Source organism: Haliaeetus albicilla, chromosome 7 (genome assembly GCF_947461875.1).
Source record: "Haliaeetus albicilla chromosome 7, bHalAlb1.1, whole genome shotgun sequence".
Classification (NCBI taxonomy): domain Eukaryota; kingdom Metazoa; phylum Chordata; class Aves; order Accipitriformes; family Accipitridae; genus Haliaeetus; species Haliaeetus albicilla.
Window position 1 is genome coordinate 675,239 of NC_091489.1, and position 24,983 is coordinate 700,221.

Genomic DNA, 24,983 nt, shown 5'->3' on the forward strand with positions numbered 1-24,983 from the left:
CTCACCCAGGTGCAGGCTGCCCCTGTGTGCCCAGGCTGCTGAAGCAAAGGCTGGGGAGTGTCTAACACCATCATTCTGCCTTTATTTGAGTATCTTCACATCTCATTCAGCGAAACAGTTTTTTTAAAAATAAAGTGCCCAGTGGAGCTAGGCCTTTGGGTAGATAAATGCATTTCTGTAACATCGTCTTACCACAATACAGCAAGTGAACAGGAGATTTCCCTGGGCTGGAGGTAATCGGCAGGACCGGCACTTCGTACAGAGAAGTAGCAAACTACAGACCATGTACCACGACGCGCAGAACGTAACACCCGACAGGAGCTTCCATTTGGTTTTTTATACAAACCGATAGAATAAAAAAATCAGAGTGTAGTAGAATATCCAGCAACAAAAATGGTAGAAAGGATCCGTACCTGATCGTATGAAAGCAGCATCTCAGCAAAGTGCGGTGGCGTCATGCGTGGCAGCGGCAGCCGTTGCCCGCACGGGCAGGGTATTGCTTGGCATGCCCTGGGCTGTGCCCAAGGCTGGGTATTGCGTGGCTTCCTTCGTGGCTCTGGCTAAGCGAGCAAAGCGGTGGGTAATCTACGCGCAGGCATCGCTAACGGGTCGGCAGCAGCCGGGCACACCCAGTGCGCTCCCCTGCGAAAGGGAGGGTGGGCTGCCTGGCCCTGGGGCTCCCCACCGGAGGCAGGGCAGGATTTGGCAGCTGGTGGGAGGCAGCAGCCTGCCTCTGGTGTGGGGGCTGCCGGCATGCCCACCCGGGGCGAGCGGGACTGGGGCTCGGTGGGTCACAGCCACGGTCCGGGGCTGGGTCAGTGGCAGCCTCGGGGAGGAGCTGGCGGTCGGTGCAGTCCGGTCCGGAGGTGGGTGTTGGCAGTTCAGGTGCTCGGCCCTTTGGTCCCGCGACGCTTGCTCGTCCCCAGGTGGCTCCCAGGGCTGCGAGCCCATCCCACACCCCGGCCCCACTAGTCCCCTTTCGCCTCCTCCAGGATTTGGGGCAGGTTCTGGTCCTTGCGCACCGACAGCGGTTTGGCAGCGCTGCCGTAGTCCTGGATGGCCTTGGGCTCGTTGGTGTGGTAGGAGCCCTTGTAGCGGTGGTAGTAAAAGTACAGCAGCACCAGCAGCCCCCCGAGCAGCAGGAGCAGGAAGGTCACAACTGCGGGGGAGAGGTGGTGGTGAGGGGTCGGGGGGGGCACAGGGCCAGGGCAGAGGTGGGGAGACACACCAGCCAAGCGCTTCACTTACACCCAATGATGATCCCCATCCAGCCATCATCGTGCACGTGGGGGAACTCTGCAGAGACAGAGCGGGTGCCTGAGACTGGGCTGCAGGGGGGTCTGGTGCTGGAACGTCCCGTCTGCAGCTGATGCTTGCTGGGGGGCTCCCTCCCAACTGGGGTCCCACCACTGCACCTACCTGTGCCCATGTACCAGGGGTCCATCTCAGGAGGGATGAGGATGGTGGTGAGGGGGAGCATGGAGGCACAGCTCGACTCCACCAGCTCCCCCCGGATGCTGTAGGGCCGCACGACACTGGTGGGGCGGAAGATGGCTTTGAGGGGGACGAGGCTGTTAAACTTCACCCCTGAGAGGCAGCCTGAGAAGCCGGGTGTGTTGTAGCGCTGGATCTCGGGGTCGATCACGCCAGTCTCTGTGGGGGCACAGAAGGAGAAGGCTCATCCCCTGTGGAGGGCAAGAACCATGCTGGGCAGAGGAGACCCTGGAGATCCCAGCATGGGGTGGGGGGGTCGAGGGCAGCATCCAGCTCACCCATCACACGCCCCAGGTACAGGTTTTTGGGCGAGTCCAGCTTGCTGTCCACGAACAGGGAGAACTGCTGCTCCATGACAGGGAGATAGTCCACCTGGGAGGCAGGCGCACGGTGTCAGCACCTGCTGAGCCTCCTCTGCCTCCTGCCACCCTGCCCGTGCCCCTTCCTAGCCTGACCCGCAGCCCTGCAGTCCCCCAGGCCCTGGCGGGGAGGATGCCCCTGCCCCATACCTGGGTGTACAGCGTGCGGTGCAGGCGGGTGATGTTGACATGGTGGGGCCTCCCGTCCGTCACTGGCTTGGTGGTGAGGGCAAAGACATAGGGGCTGGTGCCCAGCTGGTAGCGCAGCTGCAGGCTCCCTGCGGGCCGAGCGGGGCCGTCAGTGGTGCCTGGGCTCTCGGTGGGCGAGCCCACCCCCTCCATAGTGCTGGTGACTGGCATCAGGGTGGAGGAGGGTCCCCTGTGCTGGGGAGGTCCCCCTGCCCTCACCGTCGTCCTTGATGAGCACGGCCATGTAGTCCCTGACGAAGGAGCTGACGTAGAGCAGCACGGCAGGCGCTGAGGTGGTGCTGAAGCTGAAGCTGACCTCCTCACTGGTGAGGTTGTAGCCGGGCAGGGGCTGCCAGGGGCTGCTGATGATGCTGGCGAACTCGCGGGCGGCGTACAGCGACATCGGCAGGATGTTGTACCGCACCCAGGTGCCCTCCTCGAAGTAGCCGCCGATGTCTGCGGGGGGGGACAAACAGGGTGACGGGAACGCCAGCTCCTCTCCCCCATCCCGGCCCCAGGGAGGGCCCCCACTCTTGGTGCAAGCAGGTGCACCCACTCACCGTGGTTGCAGAAGGGCCCATCGAAGGCGGAGATGCTGCAGTTGCAGCTGTAGTGGCTGTAGCGCTCGACGCAGAGCCCGCTGTTCTGGCAGGGCACCGGCGGGTCCTGGCAGTGGCCGGTGCAGTTGACCCGCACGCCTTCCGTCTCGTTGGCTTTGCCCTCCAGGTTGAGCGTCACCCCATTCATCCGCAGCGCCCGCAGGCACCCCAGGAACGGACGCATCTTGTGCTCTGCTGCGCCTGCAGCGGGGCCGAGACTCAGCGCCCTGCGGCACACGGGGACCTGGGGACACGGGGACGCAGCCGGGGGCTCTCACCGACGTAGAGGGGCCTGTCGAAGTTCAGGTGGACGAAGCTCTGCGGGGGGGCCGGCCGCACTACCCAGGGCAGCTTGTCCACCCGCAGCCGCGCCAGCTTGACGTTGAGCTCAGCCTTCACCTGGTGCCACTCATCATCGTTCCAGGGCACCACCGACCGCACCGTCAGGTTCTCATCCCCGTTCCCGATGTCGTAGGCAAACACCACATCCCTGGTGGCTGCAGGGACATGGTGTTGGGAGGAGCCCCCAGCCCCACCACCCCCTGCACCCCTGCACCCTCCACCCGCCCGTACTGTTGAGCTCAACGCGGATGTAGTTTCGGGAACCGGGGTTCTCTAGGAAGACACCGGACAGGGCGGTGGTCTTGAAGTAGAAGGAGATGTCGAGGCTGTGGTTGGCTTGGAAGGTGGGGAAGAGCAGGGCTGCACCCCTGTTGAAGGAGACGGTGTTCCAGGTGTTGCCTGTGGGGAGCAGGAGGGGCGGTGAGGGATGGGCAGGGACCCTCCATGGGCATGGGACTCCTGCAGGCAGGGGACCCTCTGCAGATCTGATCACTCACGGTCTCCATAGCACCGCAGGGGCCCCAGCAGGAACTGGGCTTCAGAGCCGGAGCGGTTGGTGTCTCCGACTACAACCTGGGTGACGGGCAGGTGGTCCACGAAGGTCAGCAGACCCTTGTCCGTCCTCCTGCAAATGGTGCATGCATTGGAAGGGCCGTGAGGGGCTTCTGCCCCAGCATGCACCCCTGCTGAACCCCCGCCTGAACAATCCAGAGTCTGTGCCCCCTTGTGCCCACAGCCCCTGCCGACTCACCACAGTGCATGGTCAGCGTCGCAGTTGCAGAAATACTTGGGGTCAGCGCAGTTCTTGTCCAGCCCGCAGGCACAGCGCTGGATGCCCGGCCGTGAGCCCCCCCAATAGTAGTGCCGCTCATCATGTCGGCCCATCCAGAAGCTGAAGGGCAGCCCAGCTGTGGGCACAGGGGAGGGTGAGGACACAGTCCCACAGTACAGCCCCACGGCATGGCCCCGCTGCCACCGGCACTCACAGGGGGTGTTGAGCAGGCGGGAGCTGTAGCAGTGGAGCTCGATGCGCTGCTCGCAGTACTCAGAGGCATTTGCCAGTGCCGAGACCTCAGCCCAGGAGGCGTTCCAGTACTCCACGGCCCCCAGATAGGGCTGGTCCACACTGGAGCCTGTCACCCGCGTGGCGTAGTGACGGTTGTGCCGGATGATGGTCCACGCTCGGTCCTCTGCGGAGGCAGGGGGGCTGTTAGGACTGGCCCCCCCAGACACCCCTGCTCCCTCCATCCTGCTCCAGCCCTGATACATAGGCAGGGGCTGGTCCCCGGGGGCACCGGGCAAAGGGACCCCCATGCCCTCCCGCCGCCCCCACCTCGGATATCGCAATACACCGTGAAGGGCTTGAGCGGCCCACTGCCATCTGGGTCAATCGTGTAGTTCCCTGAGGTTTTCCCGCTGACCCGGTAAGCATCGCACGACTCCTTGTAAAGGGCTGGAAGGGGGAAACACGGCTGGGGTCAGCATGAGTGGGGTGTCAGGCAGTGGGAGGAGTCACAGGTGCCCTTCCTGACTCCCGACCCGTGAGGCCCCAGGCTCACATTTGTGGCAGGTCTCCCCCTTGTACCCCGTCAGGTCGCAGATGCACATGAAGTCGTCCCAGGACTGGACGCAGCGGCTGTCGTGCTCGCACAGGTTGGGGGTGCACCTGAGGGCGCAGAGGGCTCCTGTCCTGGCACTGGCACAGTCCCCCGTCCCCCACCCGCTCCCAGCCGGTATCCCTGTCCCAACTGATACCTGTCCGTGATGCCGCAAACGTTGAAGAGGACGTTGAAGTATTGCCCCAGCCGGTGCTGCACCAGCAGCTCCACATCCACAGGCTGCAGGTCCACGTTCAGCATCTGCAGGCAGCCGTGGAAGGCTGTCTGGTTCGACCGGCAGCCAGTGACCGAGGCGGGCTTGGGGCAGCCTGCAAGGCACAGTGTGGTGAGCGGCCTCCAGGCACCCATCGTCCCCAACCCCCGCTCCGCCACCCACCTCCGAAGAAGTACTGGCTGCCGGTACGGAGCTGGAAGGGGTGCGCCACCCGAAACTCGGCGCCGTCGTCATCATCAATGGTCACCACGGCTGAGCCGTCCCGCGCCACCAGCTGCACCGAGTGCCAGAAGCCGTCGTTCAGGCGATGCCCTGTGCAGGGAGAGGAGGGCGCATGGGGAGGCACTGCCGCCAAACCCACCCCCGGCCCCGGGCCGGCTCCTCAGCCCACCTGCAGCAAACTCCAGCTTCTTCTTGCCAGGCTGTGCGATGGAGACATTGACCTGCCCCTCACTTAGCACCACCTCAAGGGAGCCCAGGCGGTCGGCGAAGCTGGTGTAGAGCAGAAGCCCGGCGGTGTCCCAGGAGCGGAAGCGGAAGCTGACGGCCAGGCGGTTCCTCCGTGGGATCCCCGGCACCCGCACGTAGTTGTTGATGCCGGCGAAGGTGATGGGGGTGTTCAGCTGGTCCTGGCAGTAGTGGCCCACGCTGCCCTGGGGGTGACCGTGGGAGGTGGTGAGGAAGAGGATGCTTCCATGGCGGGGAGGCCCCCCCATCCCCACAGCCCTGGCCCCAATAGCCCCCGCTCGATCCCATCGCCTGGCAGTGCCGGGCAGGCGCCCTGGGCCAGGGACGACCTTGCACAGTCGATGTGGCGCCACTCAGCTGAGCATGGCCGCTGCCTGGCCTCATGTCACCCCACATCTGGGGGGAGCCTGGCCCCAGGGAAAGGGTCACCCCACAGCAGGGCTGAGGACGTGGCCCTCCTCCAGGAAACAGGTCCCCCCATGGCAGAGATGGGACCCCCAGGGAAGGGGCCACCCCCCAGGGCTGGACCTCAAAGCGGATGTTGGGTCTCCGGTGCCGGGCCAGGTCGGCGATGTTGACCCCGTTGAAGATGATGTTCTCCACACAGCCCCGGAAGTTTTGCCGGTAGGTGAGGTGCTGCTTGTCCTGGTCGATCACCCCCCCAAAGAAGATCTGGGAGGCAGAGGTGGGGGTTTAGCCCCTCACTGGGGGATGTCACGGGTCAGCATCCCAGCAGCTCCCTGCCTGCCGTACCCACCTCGGTGTCAAGGTCGAGCTGGCTGAAAGTGCCATGGCAGCGGAAGCGTTTGACCTCCCCATCCAGCGTCAGGTTGACGTGGTGGCCGTAGCGCTCGATGTGCAGTGAGTGCCAGTGCTGGTCATCCAGGAGGCTGCCCACTGCCACCGTCGTGTGGCCCTCGCTGGCATGCAGCGGGCTGCTGCCTGGGGAGGGGCAGCCTCAGCTGGCAGCCCCCCAGCCCTGCATCCCCCAACCCCCCGGCCCCAGCTCACCTAAGCTGATGTGCAGGAGGAGCTGGGCCTGCTTGAGCTCCACCGTGATGTAGTCACCCTGCGAGCCCTCCCCATGCATCAGCACCCCGTCCTGCTCCAGTGTCTTGAAGTTGAAGGAGATGTCATCCTCAAGAGTGCTGATCCTCTTAGCCCGGAAGCGGTAGGAGATGGCGTCATCCCCATCAAAGTAGAGCACGTGGGACCCTGGGGAGAGCAGAGCAGCCCCAGCCACATCACTGCCCACAGCAGCAGGTGTCCCAGCATGGGGAACTCTCCTTTCTGCTATGGTTTATGCCAGAGCTGATGACTGCAGATGGCTTGGACACAATCCCCTCTGAGAAAGGGTTTTCTGGCATGCAGCGCCAGGGGCTGGTCCCCTGCCACGTGGGTGGCTGGGCCACGATATCACCCTGCGCAGGGCTGCTGGAGCCCCTGGGCCGGGTACTCACGGTAGGGGCAGCCGTAGAGGCCCAGGCGCAGCCCAATCTTCCCGCGCGGGTTCCAGGCCACCGGGATGATGCGGACGTAGCGTGCAAGGATGGGGTAGTGCAGGTTGTGCCGCACCACCCCACTCTCGTTCACATTCCCGAAGAATGTCTGGGGACGAAGAGCTACCATCAGCACCTCGCTCTGGGCCAGGGTCTCCGCTATCTCCAGGGGACCCCCTCCCACAGGGACCCCTAGGCACCTCCCTACCCAGTTGCTGCCCTGCTGGAAGAAGGGTTTCCAGCTGGTGGGGTGGTCTCCATAGAGCACAATGTAGCGTGTCAGCCAGTCGTAGGTGTTGAAGGTCCCCTGCGTGGCCACCGCATTTATCCGGTGCTTTTGCATCAGGTCGATCTGGAGCCAGGGCTGTTTGTCCCGGGGGTCAGGGGACCAGCCACTGGTGCCTGCAGGGGGAGAGGCTCAGCCGGCCCCACAGCCTGGTGCCCAGCGGATCCTGGCTGAGCAGGGGCTGCTTGCTCAGCCCCACTGCAGCACCCTACTGTGGGTGGGAGCTGGAGGGCTGCAGGGCTCTCCTCCATCCCTGGGGGATGCTGAGGGCTCTGCCGTGAGCACCCGAGGACCCCTCAGCCCCACACGAGGCAAGACCTTGCTGGGGACACCACTTGCCCACTGCCCCCCGCCCCGTCTGCACCCTGGTCCTGTGGGGGGACTCACTGTGCAGCCGGGCAAAGCTGGCCGAGTAGAAGATGTTGTATCTGGAGGAGGCACCGATGGATGAGGAGTAGAGGGGAGCGACGAGCTCATCGTAGCAGGGTCCTGCAGGGAGAGTGGGGCTCAGAGCGCTGCACTGGGCGGTGTCCCCGCGGCAGCCCCCCCGGCCCGGCCCTGCAGGACCCCGCGGACCCTGCGTGCTGTGGGGACCCTGCGCACTCTGGGGACCCTGTGGGACCCCGCGGACCCTGCACGCTCTGGGGACCCCACGGACCCCACAGACCCTGCGTGCTGTGGGGACCCTGTGGGACCCCGCAGATGCTGCGGGCTTTGGGGACCCCGTGGACCCTGCGGGCTCCGCGGGCCGGCGGCGCGGCGGGTCCAGCTCCCGCTCTCCCCTCCCACTGCAGCGGAGCTGACACACCTCTGCGGGCCCCGGCGCCCGCACCAGCCGCCTCCGCACTGACGTGGGCGCCGGGACCCCCCCCCCGCCCCGCCCCGCCCCGCCGGGGCAGAGTCCCGCGTGGGAGGCCGGGGGGTCTCCGTGCAAACCCTCGCGGCATCTGCAGAGGAGGCTCCAGCGGGGCCGAGGTCCCGACCCCCTCGCAGGGCCCCCCCCGGCCGGGTCGGACGGAGCCCCAGGAGCGTTTGCTGCACCCCCAGCCCTCACTGCAAGGCCAAGGGCAGCCGCGCTGCGCCCATGCTGCATCACCCCCTGCCTCCATCACCCCCTGCCTGCATCGCCCCCTGCCTGCATCAACCCCTGACACCATCACCCCTTCCCTGCATCACCCCCTGCCTGCATCGCCCCCTGCCTGCATCACCCCCTGCCTGCATCACCCCTTCCCTGCATCACCCCTTCCCTGCATCATCCCTTCCCTTCATCACCCCCTGCCTGCATCGTCCGCCGCCTCCATCCCCCGCAGCCAGCGGGTCCCCGGGCCACCCCGGCCCTGGGGGAAGGGGCCAAGGACCCCGGCTCAGCGGGGCCGCAGAGAGCTGCTCGGTGAGGCCAGGGCCTTGCCGGTCCCCGTCCCTGGGCAGCCGCCCCCCGCCCCTCCCGCCCCAGGGCCCGCGTCCAGCTCGGTGCGGCCCCGCGGCGGGGCCGGCCCGGGGCGGCGGCGCTGGCCGAGGTGCTGGCGGAGCCCGGCCGGGTCCCGCGGGGCTGCCCCCACTCGCCGGGCTTCTCGGACACGGGGCCGGGCCGGGGCGGGGGGGGCCAGGGGCCCGAGCCCCCTCCCCGGTAGGGACAGGGGGCCGCGCCGGGCGCGGGGATGCGGCGCAGCGGGGCGGGTGCCCGGGGCGTCCCTGGGCATCCCCGGGCATCCCGGATCCCCCGGGGCCCCGGAGGCTCTGGGCGGGCGCGGTGCGGCCGGCGGAGGGGCTGCGGCAGGGCGGTCCCGGGCAGGGCGCGGCGGCGGGGGCGGGGGGCCCGCGCCCGGCCACCCGTGTCCGGCGGTGACCTTGGGTACGACGCGGACCGGGGCGCCGGGGGGGTGCTGGGAAGAGAAAGGAGGGATGCCCGGGAGGACGGGGGTGGGGGGTGGGGGGTGGCCGGGGGCGGCTCGGGGGTGCGGGGCCGGGGTGCGGGGCCGGGGTGCGGGTGCGGTCCCGCAGTGCGGACCGGCCGCTCCCGGGGCTGCGGCCCCACTTACGTGCGAAGCAGCCGGGACCGGGGCGCAGGAGGCCGGCGCAGGCGGCGAGCAGGAGCCCGAGGAGGCGGCGAGCGCCCATGCTGGAGCGCCCCGAGCGCCCTCGGCGCCGCCGCTCCCGGTGCTGCAGCCGCGCGGCGGAGCGGGGCCGGCGGCTCCGCCCACGGGGCGGGGGGGGGGCGGTGGCGGCGGCGGCGGGGGGGGGCGGCCCCGGGACCCGGAAGGGGGGGGCGGAGGGGGGGGCGCGGGGGCCGGGCTGGGCGCAGCGCAGAGCCCCGGTCCCCGCCCCAGCCTCCCCCGCTGCCGCGCTCCCGAGGGATGCTCCCGCCGGGAACCCGGTCCCCCCGGTCCTCGGCCCCTTCGGCCCCGTCCTAGAGCGGGGCGGGGGGGGGGCGGGAAGGGCAGTCCCGGGCTGCCGCCGGGCCACGGCTCGAGGCCTCGGTGGGGTCGGGGCGGGGGTGCGTGGGCAGAGCGGGACACGGGCAGCGCGCGGCGTGGGACGGACGCGAGCGGGGCCGTGCAGGGAGCACCCCGGGCATCACCGGTTCCCGCGCGGCCCCCGGGCCTCGCCGTGCTCAGCCCCGCCCCGAGCCCCCGCCGGGGCGGGCAGCATAGCCCCCCTCCGCAGACCCGGCCCCCCCCAGACATGGCCCAGGCGCCCAGCACCTGCGGCGGCAGCGGCGGGGGGGGGTTGGAGCAGTGCCCACCAGCCCTCCCGCAGCAGATGTGGTGGCAGTTTGTAATCAAGCCACAGATTAAGGCCTGCGGGTTTCGGGGTCGCCCGTCTCTCCAGTGGTGCCGAAGACAGGATTTAGCCTGTGCCGAAGATGGGATTTAGCCTGTGTCTGTTCCTAAACATCCCCAGACATCCACGGAGGGGACGGGGGGGCTGGCAGACACGTGGCCTACATACGCTGCCTGCCTCCCAGACCCCGTGATGCCCTGTGTGTGTCCCCCAGCTCTGCAGGGAGTCCCCCTCTCCCAGGAGCCCTGTGCAGCACCCCAAGCCCAGGCCCAAGGGATAGGGATACACCAGGGGCCACTGGGTCCAAGCAGGGTCCTGGTGCTGGGCAGGAGCCTGGCCTGGCTGTGCTCAGCACGGGCAGCACCACACCGCTGGCATGAGGGCATGGCACCAGGCCTGGCAGCATTGTGCCGGGCACCTGGCTGCCGCCCGGCAGGGCAGAGCGGCTGTCACCTGCGGGCAGTCAGTGCTGGGGCCGCTTCCTGAGCAGGCAGAGCTGAGGCCGGGGCTGGCGGGCAAAAGAGAGAACAGAAAGCCCCAGGTGTGGCAGGGCTGCAGGGCAGCCGACGGCACACCAGGAGTTCTGCTACCAGGAGCTGGAGCTGTGTGCCAGGGCCATGGGCGCCAGCCTTCCTGTCCCCCAGACCCTCATAGCACGTGCAGGTCCATCCCCAGGAGAGGCACAGCCCCACCTGGCCTTATCCTGGCACTCCAGAGGTGCTGCCTGCTCCAGCCACAGCCCCATGTCCCGTCCCTGTGCTGGGTCAGGTCTGTGACAGCCCCAGCAGGGGCACGCAGGGTCCCTGCTGTGCACCCATAGCTGGCCGTAGGACCAGCATTTGCCCCAGGACCCTCCACCTTCCCCTTCCCCCAGGATGCAGGATGGCCCCCCCATGCCAGCACAGAGTGGAGGTCTGCAGCCAGTGTCCTTGTGCTGCAGGAAGAGCAGGGGAAGGGGAGACACCCTCCAGCAAAGAGCCCTGGGGACACCCCGGGGCCCAAGGGCCAGGCTGCCTCTGCCCAGCTGCTCTCCAGCCAGGCTGCAGCAGTTCCATGGTCCCGCCACGCCACCAGTGCTGACAGTGAGCTCCCAGGGCTGGCAGGGATCCTGCCTGCTCCCCATGCCTGGCTGGAGGCAGCAGGAGGGCCGAGGGCAGAGCTGGGATAAGCCACAGCAAAGACGGCTGTAGCAGGGAGAAAGGGGGATTGAGGGATTACCGCAGCAAACAGCCTAAAACCAATTAAAGCCGGGGATCAATTTGCTCCCCCCTGAGGAGAGGAAAGTGGGGCCCCTGCCCCACAGAAACTAATCTGCCTCTTTATGAGGAGTTGGAAATTTTCTTGTCAACAACCAGCAACACGCCTGCCCAGCGCCACAGGGGTGCAGGGGCACGGAGGCATGGGGTTGTGGGGGTGCAGAGGCACAGGGGTGCAGTGCAGGGCTGGGACCCCTGAGTGAGGGGGCACCCTGCACCAGCAACCGCCCCCGTTCCTGGAACCACCACACTTCCCATCAGGACTGTTCCTGGACCGGACGCGGCTCTGCTGGGCCTGCTGGACCAGTGTCCTGCCTGTGGCCCTGCTCAGCGATGGGCCACGCTCTGCTCCTTGGCCTTCTTGCCTCCAGTCTCCCCTCTTCCTCTGCAGAAGCAGTCCCTGCGGGGCAGGAGCTGCAAACAGCCCCAGGGCGGGCTGGGGTCTCCTGCATGTGCTGGGTGCCCTCAGCCAGACCCCGCTCCCCCCAGCCGGGCACTCCCGGGCTTGTCCCCCAGCCCTGCATGACAGGGGCTGAGCAGAGCTGCTATTTCTGTCCCTGGCGTGCAGATGCTAGCCACAAAGTAAAACATGCAGGACAGGCTTCGGAGTGGGGTCGCATCTGCCTCCTCGCCTTCTTCCCCTGGGGCTGGGCTTGTGCTCTGCACTGCTCTCAGTATCAGGAGAGGCACGTGGTCAAACCACAGGTTGCAAAGCGCTGAGACGCCAGCAGCTCCAGACCCACTGGCAAGGGGGAAAGGTGCCACCACGCAATGCAGGAGCAGGTGAGGGGCCGCTGGGTGAGGGGTTCGCTGGAGGGTCAGGCAGGGACACCCCCCCCGCTGGCTTTTCTTGTTGCTTTTAAATGGTTCTGTGAGCTGTGTGGGTTTGGGCTGAAAGACAAAGCCCCAGAGAACGCAGGGCAGCACCTGGTGCTCCAGGTCCCTGGGGCCCGGAGCAGGGAAGGGGCTGGGGGAGCTCATGGGAAGTCAGCCTGCTCTGGCACTGGGTTCAGATCCCACCTGCATCCCCGAAGTGGGTGGGGGGATTGGACCCAGCCGCCTGGGCTCGCTGACAGGAGCCAGAGGGGAACTGCTGTCGTGAGGCTGCTCTGAGTGAGAGCCATGCTGGATCCTGACCTCTGTGGCAATGGGGTCCTGGCTGTTCACTGCCAGGGTGCAGAACTGTCCCTCCACCCCAGAGCAGGGCTGAGAGACCAGGAGCTGGGAGCACTGTACACAGCTGCCTGCGACCTGTGCAAGGCAATGGGATGCCCTGGGACCTCCCTGACTGGGAACAGGACCATGCAGTGTGGGGCTGTGCTGGCACTAGGTCCCCAGGGTGGTGCATGGGGGGGGTGGGTGCTTTGGACATGTCCCCAAGGGTGTGCGTGGGGACCTGCCCAAAGTACCCACCTGCAGATGCCGGCATTGAACCCTGAGGCCTGGCTGCACAGGGCAACTGGGGCCATGGGCTGGGTGCTGAGCCCCAGGGGACATCAGGAGCAGGTCCCCCACAGTGGGTGCACAGTTAGTTTGTGGGACCTGGTGCTGTGCTGGGGCCGCCATGGCTGGGGTCATGTCTCCCCACCAGTTCTGTGCCGCAGGCGGCTGCTCGGGAAGTGTGTGGTCGCTCTCACAATGACTGAGTGCGGTGAACCTCCCACTGCCTCGGAGTGGGTGTGAGACAGAAACCACCCCGAGTGTGGGGTCCGGGGCTGTGGCACGCCCGGGGCTCCCCGCAGCAGGGCTGGGTGGAGGAGGAATGCCCTGGGTGCGGTGCACTGTACGTTGCGGCCAGGCCGATGCCTCCGAGCATCCCTCACTCAGCCTCCCTCTGTGCAGGCGACCCCCAGCCCCGTCTCAATGGAGCTGACCGCCACCACTGACTTCTACCCCTGGGAGGATGGGTACTCATGGGAGGACGGCATGCTGCCCGAGCTCTGTGAGAAGCAGGCAGTGCAGGGCTTCGCCCGCACCTACCAGCCTGCCGTCTACCTGCTGCTCTCACTGCTGGGCACGGTGGGGAATGGGCTGGTGCTGCTCACGCACACCCGCTACCGCCAGGCACACAGCATCACCGACGTCTGCCTCCTGCACCTTGCCCTGTCTGACCTCCTGCTGCTCCTGACGCTGCCCTTCGCCGTCACCGACACGCTGCAGGGCTGGTCCACAGGCACGGCCACCTGCAAGGCGCTGCAGGGCCTCTACGCCCTCAACTTCTACAGCGGCTTCCTCTTTCTCACCTGCATCAGCGTGGACCGCTACGTGGCCATCGTGCGGGTGCCGGCTGCCTGCCGCCTGCGCCCACGGGCTCGCCGCCACGGTTGGCTGACAGTGGGGCTGGCCTGGCTGCTGGCCATGCTGCTGGCGCTGCCCCAGTTCATCTACAGCCAAGCGGAGCAGCACCAGGACCTCCGGATCTGTCACGTCGTCTTCCCCCGCGCGGTCTCGCGGGCGGCCCGGGGGGCCACCAACCTGGTGCAGGTCGTGCTGGGCTTCGCGGTGCCCTTCCTGGTGATGGCGAGCTGCTACGCGGCCATAGCCCGAACTCTGCTGGCGGCCCGTGGCGCCCAGCCCCACCGGGCACTACGGGTGCTGCTGGCCCTCGTGCTGGTGTTTGTGGCCCTGCAGCTGCCCCACAGCCTGATGGTGCTGCTGGACGCGGCCGAGCTGCTGGCCAGCTGGGAGGTGAGCTGTGCCCAGAGCCGCCGCAAGGACCTGGCACTGCTGGTCACCGGCGGGCTGGCGTACCTGCGCTGCTGCCTCAACCCCCTGCTCTACGCCTTCCTGGGCCAGCGCTTCCGTCAGGAGCTGTGGCTCCTGGCCAGTGATGCCAGGTGCGTGGGGCCCCTTGAGCCACGCTGCCCCAGCTGCCCCAGTCCCCGCCAGCGGACATCACTCTCCACCTGCCAGGACGTGGTGTAGGGACACGGCGCCCGTGGCCGGGGCAGGATCGGCCCCCCGGGGAGAGCCTCCTCCGTGCACGGACCTGCCCCGGGCCCCGGCAGAGCGGCCTGGCAGGGGCAGCACCGGACAACCCGCACGGTGCCCGCACATGCGTGGGCAGAGTGAGCCCCGCAGCGCCCGCGCGCACTGCGAGCGCCTCTGCTGCCCCGCGAACGGCCGGGCCGGCGGCACCGTGCAATGTCACGCGTGCTCCGGGGGGACCATGCAATGTCACGCGTGCTGCGGGGGGCCGTGCAATGTCACGCGTGATCTGGGGGGGGCGGTGCGGTGCCGGTGAGCTCGGCACGGTGGGTGCACGCAGCGGGGCCCGGGCAGCTGGTTCCCACCCTCACAATAAACCCCGGTTGAGCCCCGCTGGGCGAGCGCCGTCTCCGTGCGGGCCGGGGCTGCCGGGGGGGGGTTTGCTGGGCCGGGGCCGGGGAGCAGGGAGCGGGGGGGCGGCCCCGCGCCTGCCCCTGCCCACGGGCGCTGGCCGGGGGATGCCTGCAGGCGGCAGCAGAACCCCGCGCTTCCTGCCGTCCGCTGCCCGTCCCCTGCCTGTGCCCTGCCTGTCCCTGCCGGCCCCTGCCTGGGCTCCCCCGGACACGGGGCGGGCGCCCAGCCGGGGCTCCGGCAGCCAGGGAGCGGGCGGGGGACAGGCTGGGGACGGAGGGACCGGGGCGGGGAGCGGGGGCTCCGCGGGGGCGTGCGGGGGGCGACGGCCCGGGGACCGGCACCGGCACCACGGCGGCTCCGGGGCGGGGTGGGGGCATCTCCGGGCCCGGGCCCGGCAGCCCCAGCCCCGCGGTGCCCCCGGCCTGGCCTGGGCAGTCGGAGGGGGCGGCTAGGGGCAGGAGCGGGGGTCACCCCCCGCCCCCAGCACAGCACAGCCCCTGGCCGAGGCGGCAGCAGAGACCAGGCCACTGTCCCCCCGCTGGCGGGGTGCCAGAGGGGGCTGGGAGTCCCCGGGGTTGGTGACAGCAGAGGCCCCCCTGGAAAAACTTGCCCTGGGTCCAGCTGGAAACCCCCTCCCGGGGCGGGGTGGTCGGAAGGGCCAGAGGGACTTTCCTCCCTGCTCCTCACCTCCCCCACGAGCTCCTCTGCCCTGGCAAATCCTGGCCCAGCGGCTCCCACCTCCCATGGGGCCAGGGCACTGCCGCTGGGACTGTCACGGCCCAGACACCCTCGCCCCCACGGGGCTGGCACCGTGCCGAGCGGCACAGGGCCAGGGGCTGGCAACGCCTGGGGCTGTGCAGCAGCCCCCCACATCGGGCCTGGCTGAAGAAGCGCTCTGGGGTCCCAGGAGCAGAATGGGGCCTGGCTGTGGTGCAGCTGCTCATGGGGTCTCCATAGCAGAGCTGGATGTGCGGGGAAGCACCTCCTGGTTCTGCCAGGGCTGGAGGCTGCTTCCCACTCGCCCCCAGGCTCCTGCTCAGGCTTAGCCGAGTGCTGAGTGGGAGAAGCCATCCTGGACACTTCATCTACTGCTGGGCCCAGAACACAATTACCGCTGACTCAGGAGCTGCAGCTGCATCCCCACGCAGCAGCCGCAGAGCCAGGGTGATGGGCCCCCGGCCCCCGCAGCCCTCCGCTGACCCTGCCACTGGCAGGGAGCAAGGGCCGGATTTGGGCAGTACCTGGCCCAGCAGCACAGCTGCCCCCGCTCCCTGCCCGGCCCGCGGCCTCGGGTGGCCTCGCTCCCTTCCTCCGTTGGCCCTATGGCAGTGACGGGGTTGGCCCCAGAACCGGCCCCACAGCCGCGCCTGGGGCTGCCCCACAGCTGTGCCACCATCTCCCCGCATTGCCCGGCCCCACGCTGGTTCCTTCCCACCTCATGGCTGGCAGGCTCAGCGCCAGTGCCCATGCCTGCCCCAGCTGCCCTGCCGGCCCCACAGCAGGGCTCAGCCCCCGGCGCAGGCCCGGTGCTGGCTGCGTGGGAGGAGAGCTGGCAGCCGGCGCTTCCTGCGTGCGCATCCCAGCTCCACGGGCTCCCAGAGACAGTGTTGACCCAACAGCTGTAGCAAAGCCAGAGCTGCGGCTGATGTGCTTAACCCCTTCTGGGGCTCCAGGAGTGGGGCTGGGGCGCGGGCACCGCCATGGCACCCACAGCTCGAGAGTGCTGCGGACCCTCTGCTGCCAGGCAGGGCCCAGGGCTGAGCCGAGCGGTGCCGCTTCGCTGCGGCACCGGGTGTGACCCCGCCACGAGCCCCCTCTGCCAGCCCCTCGAGTGGGAAGGCGCCACGAGGCCCGGCAGGACAGGCCTGCCCGAGCACGGTGCCCTCCTGCCCGCGGAGCCCCTGCCTGCACCGGCAGCCCGTGGTGCTGCCCGCCGGCACAGGGCTCGGCACCGCGCCGGGCTGAGCCGCCTTCCTGGGTTGGGCGTTGGTGCTGCAGCGCGGAGGGGCTGGAGCAGCACGTGGCGCCGGTGCCGCGGGGCAGCTCGACGCCGTGGCCAGTGAAACCCCGGGGCTGCTGGAACCAGCGCACTCCGCCTGGCACGGGGCCTGTGCCCGGTGCCGCTGCCCACGCCGGGTGCGGGCGGTGGCCGGCGCGCCGTGCCGGCGGTGGCTCCGGTAGCACCGGCCCCGTCGCAGCCCGGCCGTGCGGCGCCCCCGGAGCTCCCCCAGTTCGGCGCGCGCGCCCCCGCCCGGCACATGACGCAAGCAGCGGCCCCGCCGCCCCGGGCGTGCTGGCTCCGCCCCGGGCCGCGCGCGGCGATTGGCGGGGGCCGGTGACGCGCCGGGTCCGGCCCGCCCGGGGCGGCGGCGGGGCCGGTCCCGGCGGCGGCGGCGGCCGGTGCGCGGCGCGGGCGGGCCGGTCCCGTCCCGTCCGGTGCCGGCGCGGCGATGCCGTTCCCGGGCGGGCTGTGGTGGCTACTGTGCTGCCGACAGGGCTTCACGCTGCTGCGGCGGGACTACGGCGAGGCGGACCGGGAGGCGGACGGCGAGGCCGAGGAGGAGGAGGAGGCGTCCTTCGAGCTCCGCGCCCAGGGAGACCAGGTGGGGCCGGCACCGGCTCCGGGACGGGCACCGGAGCCGCGGCTGGGCACGGCGCGGCGGTACCGGCGGTGCGCGGCTCCTCCCGCCCGGCTCTGCGCCGCTCGGCGCGGCCGTCCGGCACCGGGCCCCGCGCTCGGCGGCGCTGCCCCAGCCCGGCCCGGTCCCCGTCGCTGCGGCGAGCCCCGCCGCCGCCTGCCCGGGCACGTCCCCGCCGGTGCCGCCGCCCGGGCTGCCCTTGGCGCGTCCCCGCCGCCGGCTGGGGGGTCTCCGCGGGGCGCGGAGGGGGCGGGGGGGGGGGGGGTCGGCCCGGGGGAGCCGCTGCCCCGGGGCAGCCTCCGGGCGGGCGTTGGGGGTCCCGGAGCCCGCAGGGCAGAGCCGAGGGGTGCAGGGGCCGCTGCCGGCGGGATCCCGGGATGCCGCGGTGACGGGACCCGGGCGCCCGTCGGGTGCTGGGGTGCAGCCGAAGCCGAGGCGCTGCAAGGCCGGCGGGGCAGCGGAGCCGCCAGCAGAGCTGCCAGTGGAGCTGCCGGCGGAGCTGCCTGCGGAGCCGGGTGCTGCCCTGCCCGCACTGCCCTGCCTTTGCCTGCTCCTCGGGGCAGGAGACGTGGGGCTGGCAGTGCCAGAGCCCGCACCGGGGCTGTACCTGCCCTGTGCCGCTGCCGAGGTCAGGTTGGCCGAGGTGCGAAGGGACCGGCCACGGCTCTGCACAGGCCTGCCGGAGCAGGCCGGGACTGTTCCCGGCAGCCAGCGCCCGGGGAGCACGTGCCGGGCGCGGGGAGCAGGCCTGGATCTCCCCGCTCCGGCTGCTTCCTCTGTTTAGGGAAGCTGAGCGGCGGAAACCGGCGCTTCCTCTGGCTGGGCTGCGTGGAGGACGGCTGATAGCGCGGGCCGGCGGGGGGAAGCCCGGCTCCCAGGGGTTCCTCCTGCTGGTCCCGGCTGCCTCCTGCACCCAGAGCCACGGGGCCATGTCCCTGCCCGGAGGGGACATGGGGGGTGGTGACAGCCCCATCCCACTTGCTGCGGCACCTCTCTCCCTGCCCGCCGCAGGGTCTGCAGCGCGGCCCTGCTGCCGCTGGGCTGCCCTGGCTGTGCAGGGCTGGGGGTGGCCCTGAGCCCCCCACACTGGCTGTCCCCTGGCAGCAGGTCCCCTTCCAGCAGAGCCCGCCCCAGGGGACGGCAGGCAGCGGAGACAGTGGCAGAGCTGGAGCTGGGACCTCTGGGCATCGGTGGCAATGCCAAGGGCACGGCAATGGCAGGAGCTGTCTTTGGGCTTCCTGTGTCCCATGGGCCACGGTAGCTCCGGAGGTCCAGCCTGGCGTGGGCGGCTGTGACGCCAGCTCCCCAGGGAGCCTTTCTCCGTGGCCGGGGGGTCCTTGGAAACCCGCAGTGCTGGCCACCCCTTCCTGGGAGCGTGGGAGCAGCTACCCTGGCCTTGCTGCCGTGGCTCCTCTCCTGTTTATTTATATCCCTGAGAAGGAGCTGGCCGCCACCGCCGCCTCCTCCTCCCACGGATGAGGAGCTGGGCACCGTCTCCGTGCCCACAGCTGTGCAGGAGTGCGCGGGGCCCTCACCGGCCTCAGCAGCAGGACGGTCGCTGGAGGAGCTGGCCCCGTGCACAGGCGCCGGCGCTGCGCGACAGGTGCCCTTAATGCCACGGGTCAGTGGCGCCCGGCCCTGCCCCGCGGCGCAGCCGTACCTGCAGCAGCTCCCCCCTCCCCACCACTATTTTTAGCAACCGTCTCTTTTTCTTGGCGTTTCGTGGCGTGCTCTGGCCTGTCGCACCTCCAGCTGCCCCGATGGGCTGCAGCTGGCAGGAGCGCCCATGCATCTCCCGGGACACCATCCGCCGGCGCTGCCACATCCCCGCACCCTGCTCTGCCGGGGCACCCTGCCCAACTCAGTGCCTGCCCGTGCCTGGGCTCTGCCTCGTGTCCCAGCACGTGTGCCAGGGTCATCATGTGAGTGGCACCGTCCATGTCAAGTTGTGCTGCACGAGGAGGAACCGGTCCCCATCCTGCTGCAGGGCCAGGGACTTCCCTGTGCTGTGTCCCACCGCCGCAGGCAGGAAGTCAGCGGCCCCATTACAATGGGACTTTGTGCCGTAAGCGTATTACTCAGCACTGACCTTGTGCAATTCTGCACGGTATTCAGCCTGCCAGGTCAGCTGAGGACACACAGCCAGCATGCCCGGCGGCTGCCCCCGCGCCCCCGGGGTGCCCCAGCTGCAGCCCTGGCTCCTGCCATGGCTGTGGGGGCACCGGGGCTCCCTGCCCTGTGGCAGCAGGATGCAAGCCTGTCCTTCTGGGCCTGGCACTGGGCTGGTGAGGAGGCGAGCAGTCACTGGGGGCATGTTCAGGGGTGCCAGGCGGTGACTGTGGGTCTGAGACATCTCCTTCCTCCCCAGGGGTCCCTGGAGGTGAGCCTGAGCCAGCCCACGCGCAGCAGCAGTGGCTCAGAGCGGTGAGTGAAACCCTGCCTCTGGCCCGCTGGACATCCCATCACATCCCTCGCATGGTGCTGTGGGAGCTGGGGTCCTGGCACGCGGTGGGAAGATGCACTGGTGCCGTTGTGCACTGTACCATCCTGCCCATGGGGCCGGCACCACGCTGTGCCCGTCTGTCGGCTAGAGCAGAGGATGGCACAGCCGGGACTGCTGCACTCCGTCCCCATCCCTGGTGCATCCTTGGGCACGTCTCCATCCCTCTGCCATGCCAGATGGCTTGGCTGCCACACGCTTAGCCAATGGGGGCCGCGCATGGCTCCTCCTGGGCCAGGAGGCTCTGCCGGGCCGTGTCCCCAGCAGAGGCCATGCCTTGGGGTAGTGTGTGCCCGGGGCGATGGGGTGCCGGGGCACAGGGGCTTGCTTGCTCCCCGTCCTCGCAGTGCCGACGCTGCTGCCAACATTCCTTCCTGGTTGTTCATTTTCCGAATTCCTTGGCAGCGCCGTGACTGCAAACAGCTTATTTTTAGCCAGGGTCATCTGCACCCGATGGCTCTGCTGCGTTCCCACCATGGGGTTGTGGGGTGCCTGGAGCCCCTCAGAACCCAGCTCACCCCAGCCCCCGGGCCAGGTCCCCACTCAGGGGCCATGGGAGGCTCCCACAGGCACCCAAGCTCAGCCCCGTGTCGTCCCCAGGTCTCTGCTCGTTGCGGAGGAGATGCGCAGCCTCATCGTGGAGAAGGGCCCAGGGCCAGTGGAGGATGACCCCGACGCTCTTGTGAAAGGTGGGCACAACGGGGCTGGGGCACTGGGGCCTCTGCCTCTGGAGTAGCTGGGGCAAAGCCAGGGCTGGCAGGATCGTGCCCCGACTGTGGCTGGATCCTGCCCCAGAGGGGCAGGGGGCACCGGCTGGGCTGGCAGGGAGCGGGCAGACCCTGCCCTGCACCGGAGAGCCAGTGGGGCAGATGGTGCCGGTGGCAGGGGCTGAGGCTTCCCCTTCCCAGGCTGGCTGCAGCGGGAGGTGCGGGGTGGCGTGAAGACCCCGTGGATCCGGCCTCGGAAGTACTGGTTCGTGCTGACTCCCGACTCCCTGGACTACTACAGCAGCAATGAGAAGGGGGCCCGGCGGCTGGGCTCCCTCGTGCTCACCAGCCTCTGCTCTGTGCTGTGGCCGGACAAGCAGACCTACAAGGAGACGGGTAAGGTGACGGCACCCCTCAGTTGGGCTGCACCTTTGCAGGCCCTTGTGCCCTGCGTTGCCCTCCCAGCCCCAGGAGGAGGCCTTCATTGCCCGCAGGAGGGGCTGTGCTGAGCCCCGGGGTGCTGAGTGGCCCGGCTGGGGCTGGGGTCCTTGGGCAAGGGTGCCGGTGGGCAGTGGGTGAGCTGCCTGTCCCTTGCAGGCTACTGGAGCGTGACAGTGTTTGGCAGGAAGCATTGCTACCGCCTGTACACGGAGCACCTGAACGAGGCTGTGCACTGGGTGTGTGCGGTGCAGAAGGTCATCGACAGCAAAGCACCCGTCCAGACGCCCACCCAGCTGCTCATGCGTGATGTTGAGGTGAGCCCATGGCACAGGGCTGCTCGTGCCTGCAGCGGTTGGCAGAGCCGGGACCGGGACGGATGGTTGGGGCCTCGCCTGCCCTGGCGCAGGTGCCTGTGCTGGGCAGCCCCTTGGCAGCTGCTGCCATCCCTTCGCCCTCCCAGGAGAACTGCGGCAGCCCTGAGGTCCTGGAGCAGATCTACCGCTGCAACCCGATCCTGCGCTACACCAGCAGCCCCCTCTACGCTCCCCTGCTGCCATTCCCCTATGGCAGCCTGGACCAAAGCGGTGAGGGATAGGCAGGGGGATGCAAAGCCTGGTCCCACGACCCCAGCTGGCGGGCGCGATGGCCGGGGGCTGGGGGCTGCGCAGGGTGGGCAGGTGCTGGGCTGGGCCCCCTGGGAAAGCCCACGGGACTGTTAACCCCCATCCTGTCCTGCAGCCCCTGGCCCCCGCAGCTACACCACGCTGCGCGATGAGGCTGTGAAGCTCTTCAACTCACTGCAGCAGCTGGAGTCGGAGCGGGACCCAGTGCCGCTGATGCAGGGCGTCCTGCAGACCTGCCTGGACCTGCCGCCGCTGGTGGACGAGATCTACTGCCAGCTGGTGAAGCAGACCACGGAGCCGCCGGCGCCGGGCGGGCAGGGCGACCTGCACTACTGGCAGCTGCTCACCTGCATGAGCTGCACCTTCCTGCCCTCCCCGCCCATCCTGCGCTTCCTGCACTTCCACCTGGACAGGCAAGTGCCGGCGGAATTGCCAGGCACCAGCTGTGGGCAGGGAGCTCGCTGGGTGCCGGGACACCCATTGGGTCAGTGCCGCTGTGACCGTCCTGGCATCTCTTGCAGGACAGAGAGCCGGTTCCCTGCCTCGGAGATGGCCAAGTACGCCTGCTTTATCCGGGAGGCACTGGGGAAGACAAAGGGGCGGGAGTGCGTGCCCTCCCTGGAGGAGATCCTGGTGCTGATGCGGCGGCAGGAGATGATCTGCACCGTGCACTGCCCAGGGGCGCCTGCCTGCAGCGTGGCCATCAGCTCCCACACCACGGCCGAGGAGGTGAGGGGCCACGTCTGTGCCGGGGAGGGGGCTCGGGACATTTCAGCACATGGGGCTGGGTGGGCAGCGTGCCGTGGGAGGCAAGGGGCTCCTGTGGGTCTCTCCCAGCTGAGCTGCAGTGGAGAGGGGCCAGGGGCCACTTGCCTTTGCCCGCCATGACCTGTCTGTGTCCCTTTGCAGCCCTGAGCGCCGCGGCCAGGGACGCGCAGTCATCGTCGGTTGCCTTTGTCTCGCCCCAGGTGGCCCGGGAGCTGGTGTCACGCCTGGGGCTGTCCCAGAGCCCCAACCTCTTTGCCCTCTATGAGCAGTCCCGGCGGCGGGAGCAGCCCGTGGGCAGTGCCACGCTGCTGGCTGATGTCCTCACCAAGTTTGAAAAGTAAATGTCCCGCTCTACTGCCTATGGGGGAGAGGGGCCGGGGAGTCACAGGCGGGAGGGGACGGTGTGGGGGTGCCTCCCCCCACCTGCCCCCACGCTGATGGGGCTGGTCCCTTCTGCCGCAGCCTGGCCGGGGAGGAGCGGGAGCAGGACCCGCCGTGCCGGCTCTGCTTCAAGCACTACGGCTTCCTGGATACGGACAACGTCCCGCGCGACAGCCTGGAGTTCGCCCTCCTCTTCGAGCAGGTGAGAGCCATGCCGGGCTGGCTGTGCCGTGCCATGCCGGGGTGGCTGTGCCGTGCCGGCTCACCCCGCCCTCCCGCAGGCGCACGAGATGGTGCTGCGGGGCTACGTGCCCACGTCGGAGGAGACGCTGCAGACGCTGGCGGCACTGCGCCTGCAGAGCCTCAACAGCGACTTCTCCACCCACGCGCCCTTCCCGCGCCTGGAGGAGCTCTTCCCGCCCCACGTGCTGCACGCCCGCCTGCCAGCCCCCCGCCGCCGGCCCCCCACCAAGTGCCGGGGGGCCCGGCTGCGCGCAGGGCTGCTGGCTGGCGGGCTCTGGGGCCAGGCGCTGGCCAAGCAGCGGGCGGAACGGGACCAGCGCCTGCGGGGCCGCCTGCGAGAGGAGGGGGCCAGCACCATGGCCGCCATCGTGGAGAAGTGGAAGCTGCTGCAGGGCATGGGCCGGCCCGAGGCCATGGCTGCCTACGTGGCGCTGGTGCGGGAGTGGCCTGGCTTCGGCTCCACGCTCTTCGATGTCGACCTGCGCGCGGTGAGGCCCCGGGGGCGCGGGGGCGGCGGGCAGCCCTGGCGGCGGGCAGCACTGACGCCCCTCTCCCCGCAGAGCCCAGTGGGAGCTGGGGCCCAGCGGCTGTGGCTGGGCATCGGGGCCAAGGCTGTCTCGCTCTACAAGCCGGGGGAGCCTGAGCCCTTGGACAGCTTCTGCTATGGCCGCATCTCCTCCTTCGGCGCCTCCGACAGCAGCACCTTCCGCCTCTCTGTGGAGGACCGGGATCTGCTCTTTGAGACCTCCCAGGTAAGGGGCAGCCGTCCCTCCGTTCCTTCTTCCCTCCAGGGGCTCCAGCATGCCGGGCACCCCGGGCTGAGCCAGTGTGTCCCCTCTGCCCCGCAGGTGGACGAGATCGCCCAGCTCCTCAACACTTACCTCGCCTCCGCGGGTGCCCGGCAGCCGCCCCAGCCCCAGGAGTCAGCCACCAGCCCCCCTGCCTCGGACCCCACTGCGCTGCCCCAGGGGCTCTGCCCCGCAGCCGGGCCCTGGCAGCACCAGCCACCGGTGGGCTCCTTCCACAGCTAGCCCGGCGGCCAGTGGCGGCCACACAGGGTGCTCCTGATGGATGGCATGGTGGGGGACAGCTGGCCCGGCAGTGAGCGGCAGGTCAGTGCTGGTCCCCAGCCACTCCCTGGAGCAGGGGGACAGGGGCTCGTGCTCTCCACGCCGCTGTTGCCTTTCTGGTTATTTCCTTAATTTATTTCGAGACGCCCACACCCCCCACGTCTCCCAGCACTTTCCCTGGAGGGCAGCAGGGCCGCCATGCCGCGGACCCCCCCCCCCCGTGCTGCCCCCAGGCCTGTCCCCGTCCCTTGTATCCTGGTGCCTTTGCCTTCAGCACTTGTGCTGCCTGGCAGCTCTGCCAGTACCCTGGCTCCTGCTGCCCTGGGGGCTTTGCCTGGGGCACAGGGTGCTGGGCAGTGGTGCTGTGCCACCGTCTGTCCATCTGCTGACCCCACCCCTCCTGGAAAGCTGCGGGCGGCTTTTGGCCTAGCTGCCTTGGGGACCAGCAGTGCTCCTCGCAGCCGAGTCCTGCTGCTTCGCAGTGGCCCCGTGGCAGAGCTTGTGGTGCAGGGGTGGCCAGTGGTGGCGTGGCGGCTGGTACGGCTGGGGCTTGGCCCCTCAATGTTGCCTCTGTAAAGTTTGTCAGTTCTGTGTTGGGGGGGGTGGCGGGGTGGGTGTTTGTTTGTTTTTCTAAATAAATGCACAAAGGAATGGCTGGGCCTCCTGTCCTGGAGCTCGGGCCCGCGGTGGGAGGCAGGGACAGTCAGATCCCCGGGGCAGCGAGTGCAGCGGGGCCTGGGACAGGCAGTGGCGGCGGGGAGGAGCAGTACAGCATGTCCTTGGGGGCAGGGACCGCCGTCCCTCTGGCCAGAGCCGGCAGCCAGGCTGCTTGCTGCGCCCTTTGGCATTTCATCAACGGTGCAGGCAGTGCTCCGGCTCCGCTTCCAGCTCCCCGGCACCCCCTGGCACTGGCCGCCCCGGGGCGGGGGGGGGAACTGCCCCAGCAGCGGGCGCCTCCGCGGGGCCAGTGCCAAAGAGGGCGTGGGAGCCCAGCGCTGCCATGGCGGGTGGGTATTTTTAGCCTGCTCCTCTGTGCCACAGGGTCAGAGGAAAAGGCTAATTCTCACCTTGGGCTGCCTGGGCTTGGGCCGGTGCCAGAGCTGCCCCACACCCCCCCATCCCTCGCAGCCTGAGTCACGCGTGGCAGGACCGGAGCTGCCCTG

General features: G+C 69.3%; 3 protein-coding genes across 4 annotated transcripts; 2 read left to right on the plus strand and 1 right to left on the minus strand.

Moving 5' to 3' along the window:
* Positions 1–67: 67 nt before the first annotated feature.
* Positions 68–9,275, minus strand: CNTNAP1 (contactin associated protein 1). The gene is made up of 24 exons (XM_069786265.1): positions 9,109–9,275; positions 7,457–7,558; positions 6,992–7,185; positions 6,745–6,892; positions 6,296–6,499; positions 6,042–6,226; positions 5,813–5,956; positions 5,208–5,469; positions 4,979–5,128; positions 4,739–4,910; positions 4,543–4,649; positions 4,317–4,436; positions 3,970–4,173; positions 3,735–3,891; positions 3,481–3,608; positions 3,215–3,382; positions 2,920–3,138; positions 2,603–2,842; positions 2,262–2,498; positions 2,004–2,131; positions 1,773–1,866; positions 1,420–1,653; positions 1,249–1,296; positions 68–1,159 (listed from the first exon to the last, which is right to left on the minus strand). The coding sequence occupies exons 1-24, from the start codon at positions 9,185–9,187 to the stop codon at positions 969–971; spliced, it is 3,915 nt and encodes a 1,304-aa protein (XP_069642366.1). The 5' UTR covers positions 9,188–9,275; the 3' UTR covers positions 68–968.
* A 3,581-nt stretch (positions 9,276–12,856) lies between these two features.
* Positions 12,857–14,297, plus strand: CCR10 (C-C motif chemokine receptor 10). The gene has a single exon (XM_069786137.1). The coding sequence runs from the start codon at positions 12,970–12,972 to the stop codon at positions 14,029–14,031; it is 1,062 nt and encodes a 353-aa protein (XP_069642238.1). The 5' UTR covers positions 12,857–12,969; the 3' UTR covers positions 14,032–14,297.
* A 2,512-nt stretch (positions 14,298–16,809) lies between these two features.
* Positions 16,810–24,473, plus strand: PLEKHH3 (pleckstrin homology, MyTH4 and FERM domain containing H3). 2 transcript variants are annotated; one of them, XM_069786269.1, is made up of 13 exons: positions 16,811–17,051; positions 19,456–19,511; positions 20,188–20,276; positions 20,496–20,690; positions 20,892–21,049; positions 21,196–21,319; positions 21,474–21,771; positions 21,880–22,087; positions 22,327–22,463; positions 22,589–22,709; positions 22,789–23,238; positions 23,311–23,502; positions 23,599–24,473. In XM_069786269.1, the coding sequence occupies exons 1-13, from the start codon at positions 16,899–16,901 to the stop codon at positions 23,779–23,781; spliced, it is 2,364 nt and encodes a 787-aa protein (XP_069642370.1). In that variant the 5' UTR covers positions 16,811–16,898; the 3' UTR covers positions 23,782–24,473. The 2 variants fall into 2 exon arrangements, with proteins under 2 accessions (XP_069642369.1, XP_069642370.1); XM_069786268.1 differs by having other exon boundaries at positions 16,810–17,051; positions 22,789–23,502.
* Positions 24,474–24,983: the final 510 nt, after the last annotated feature.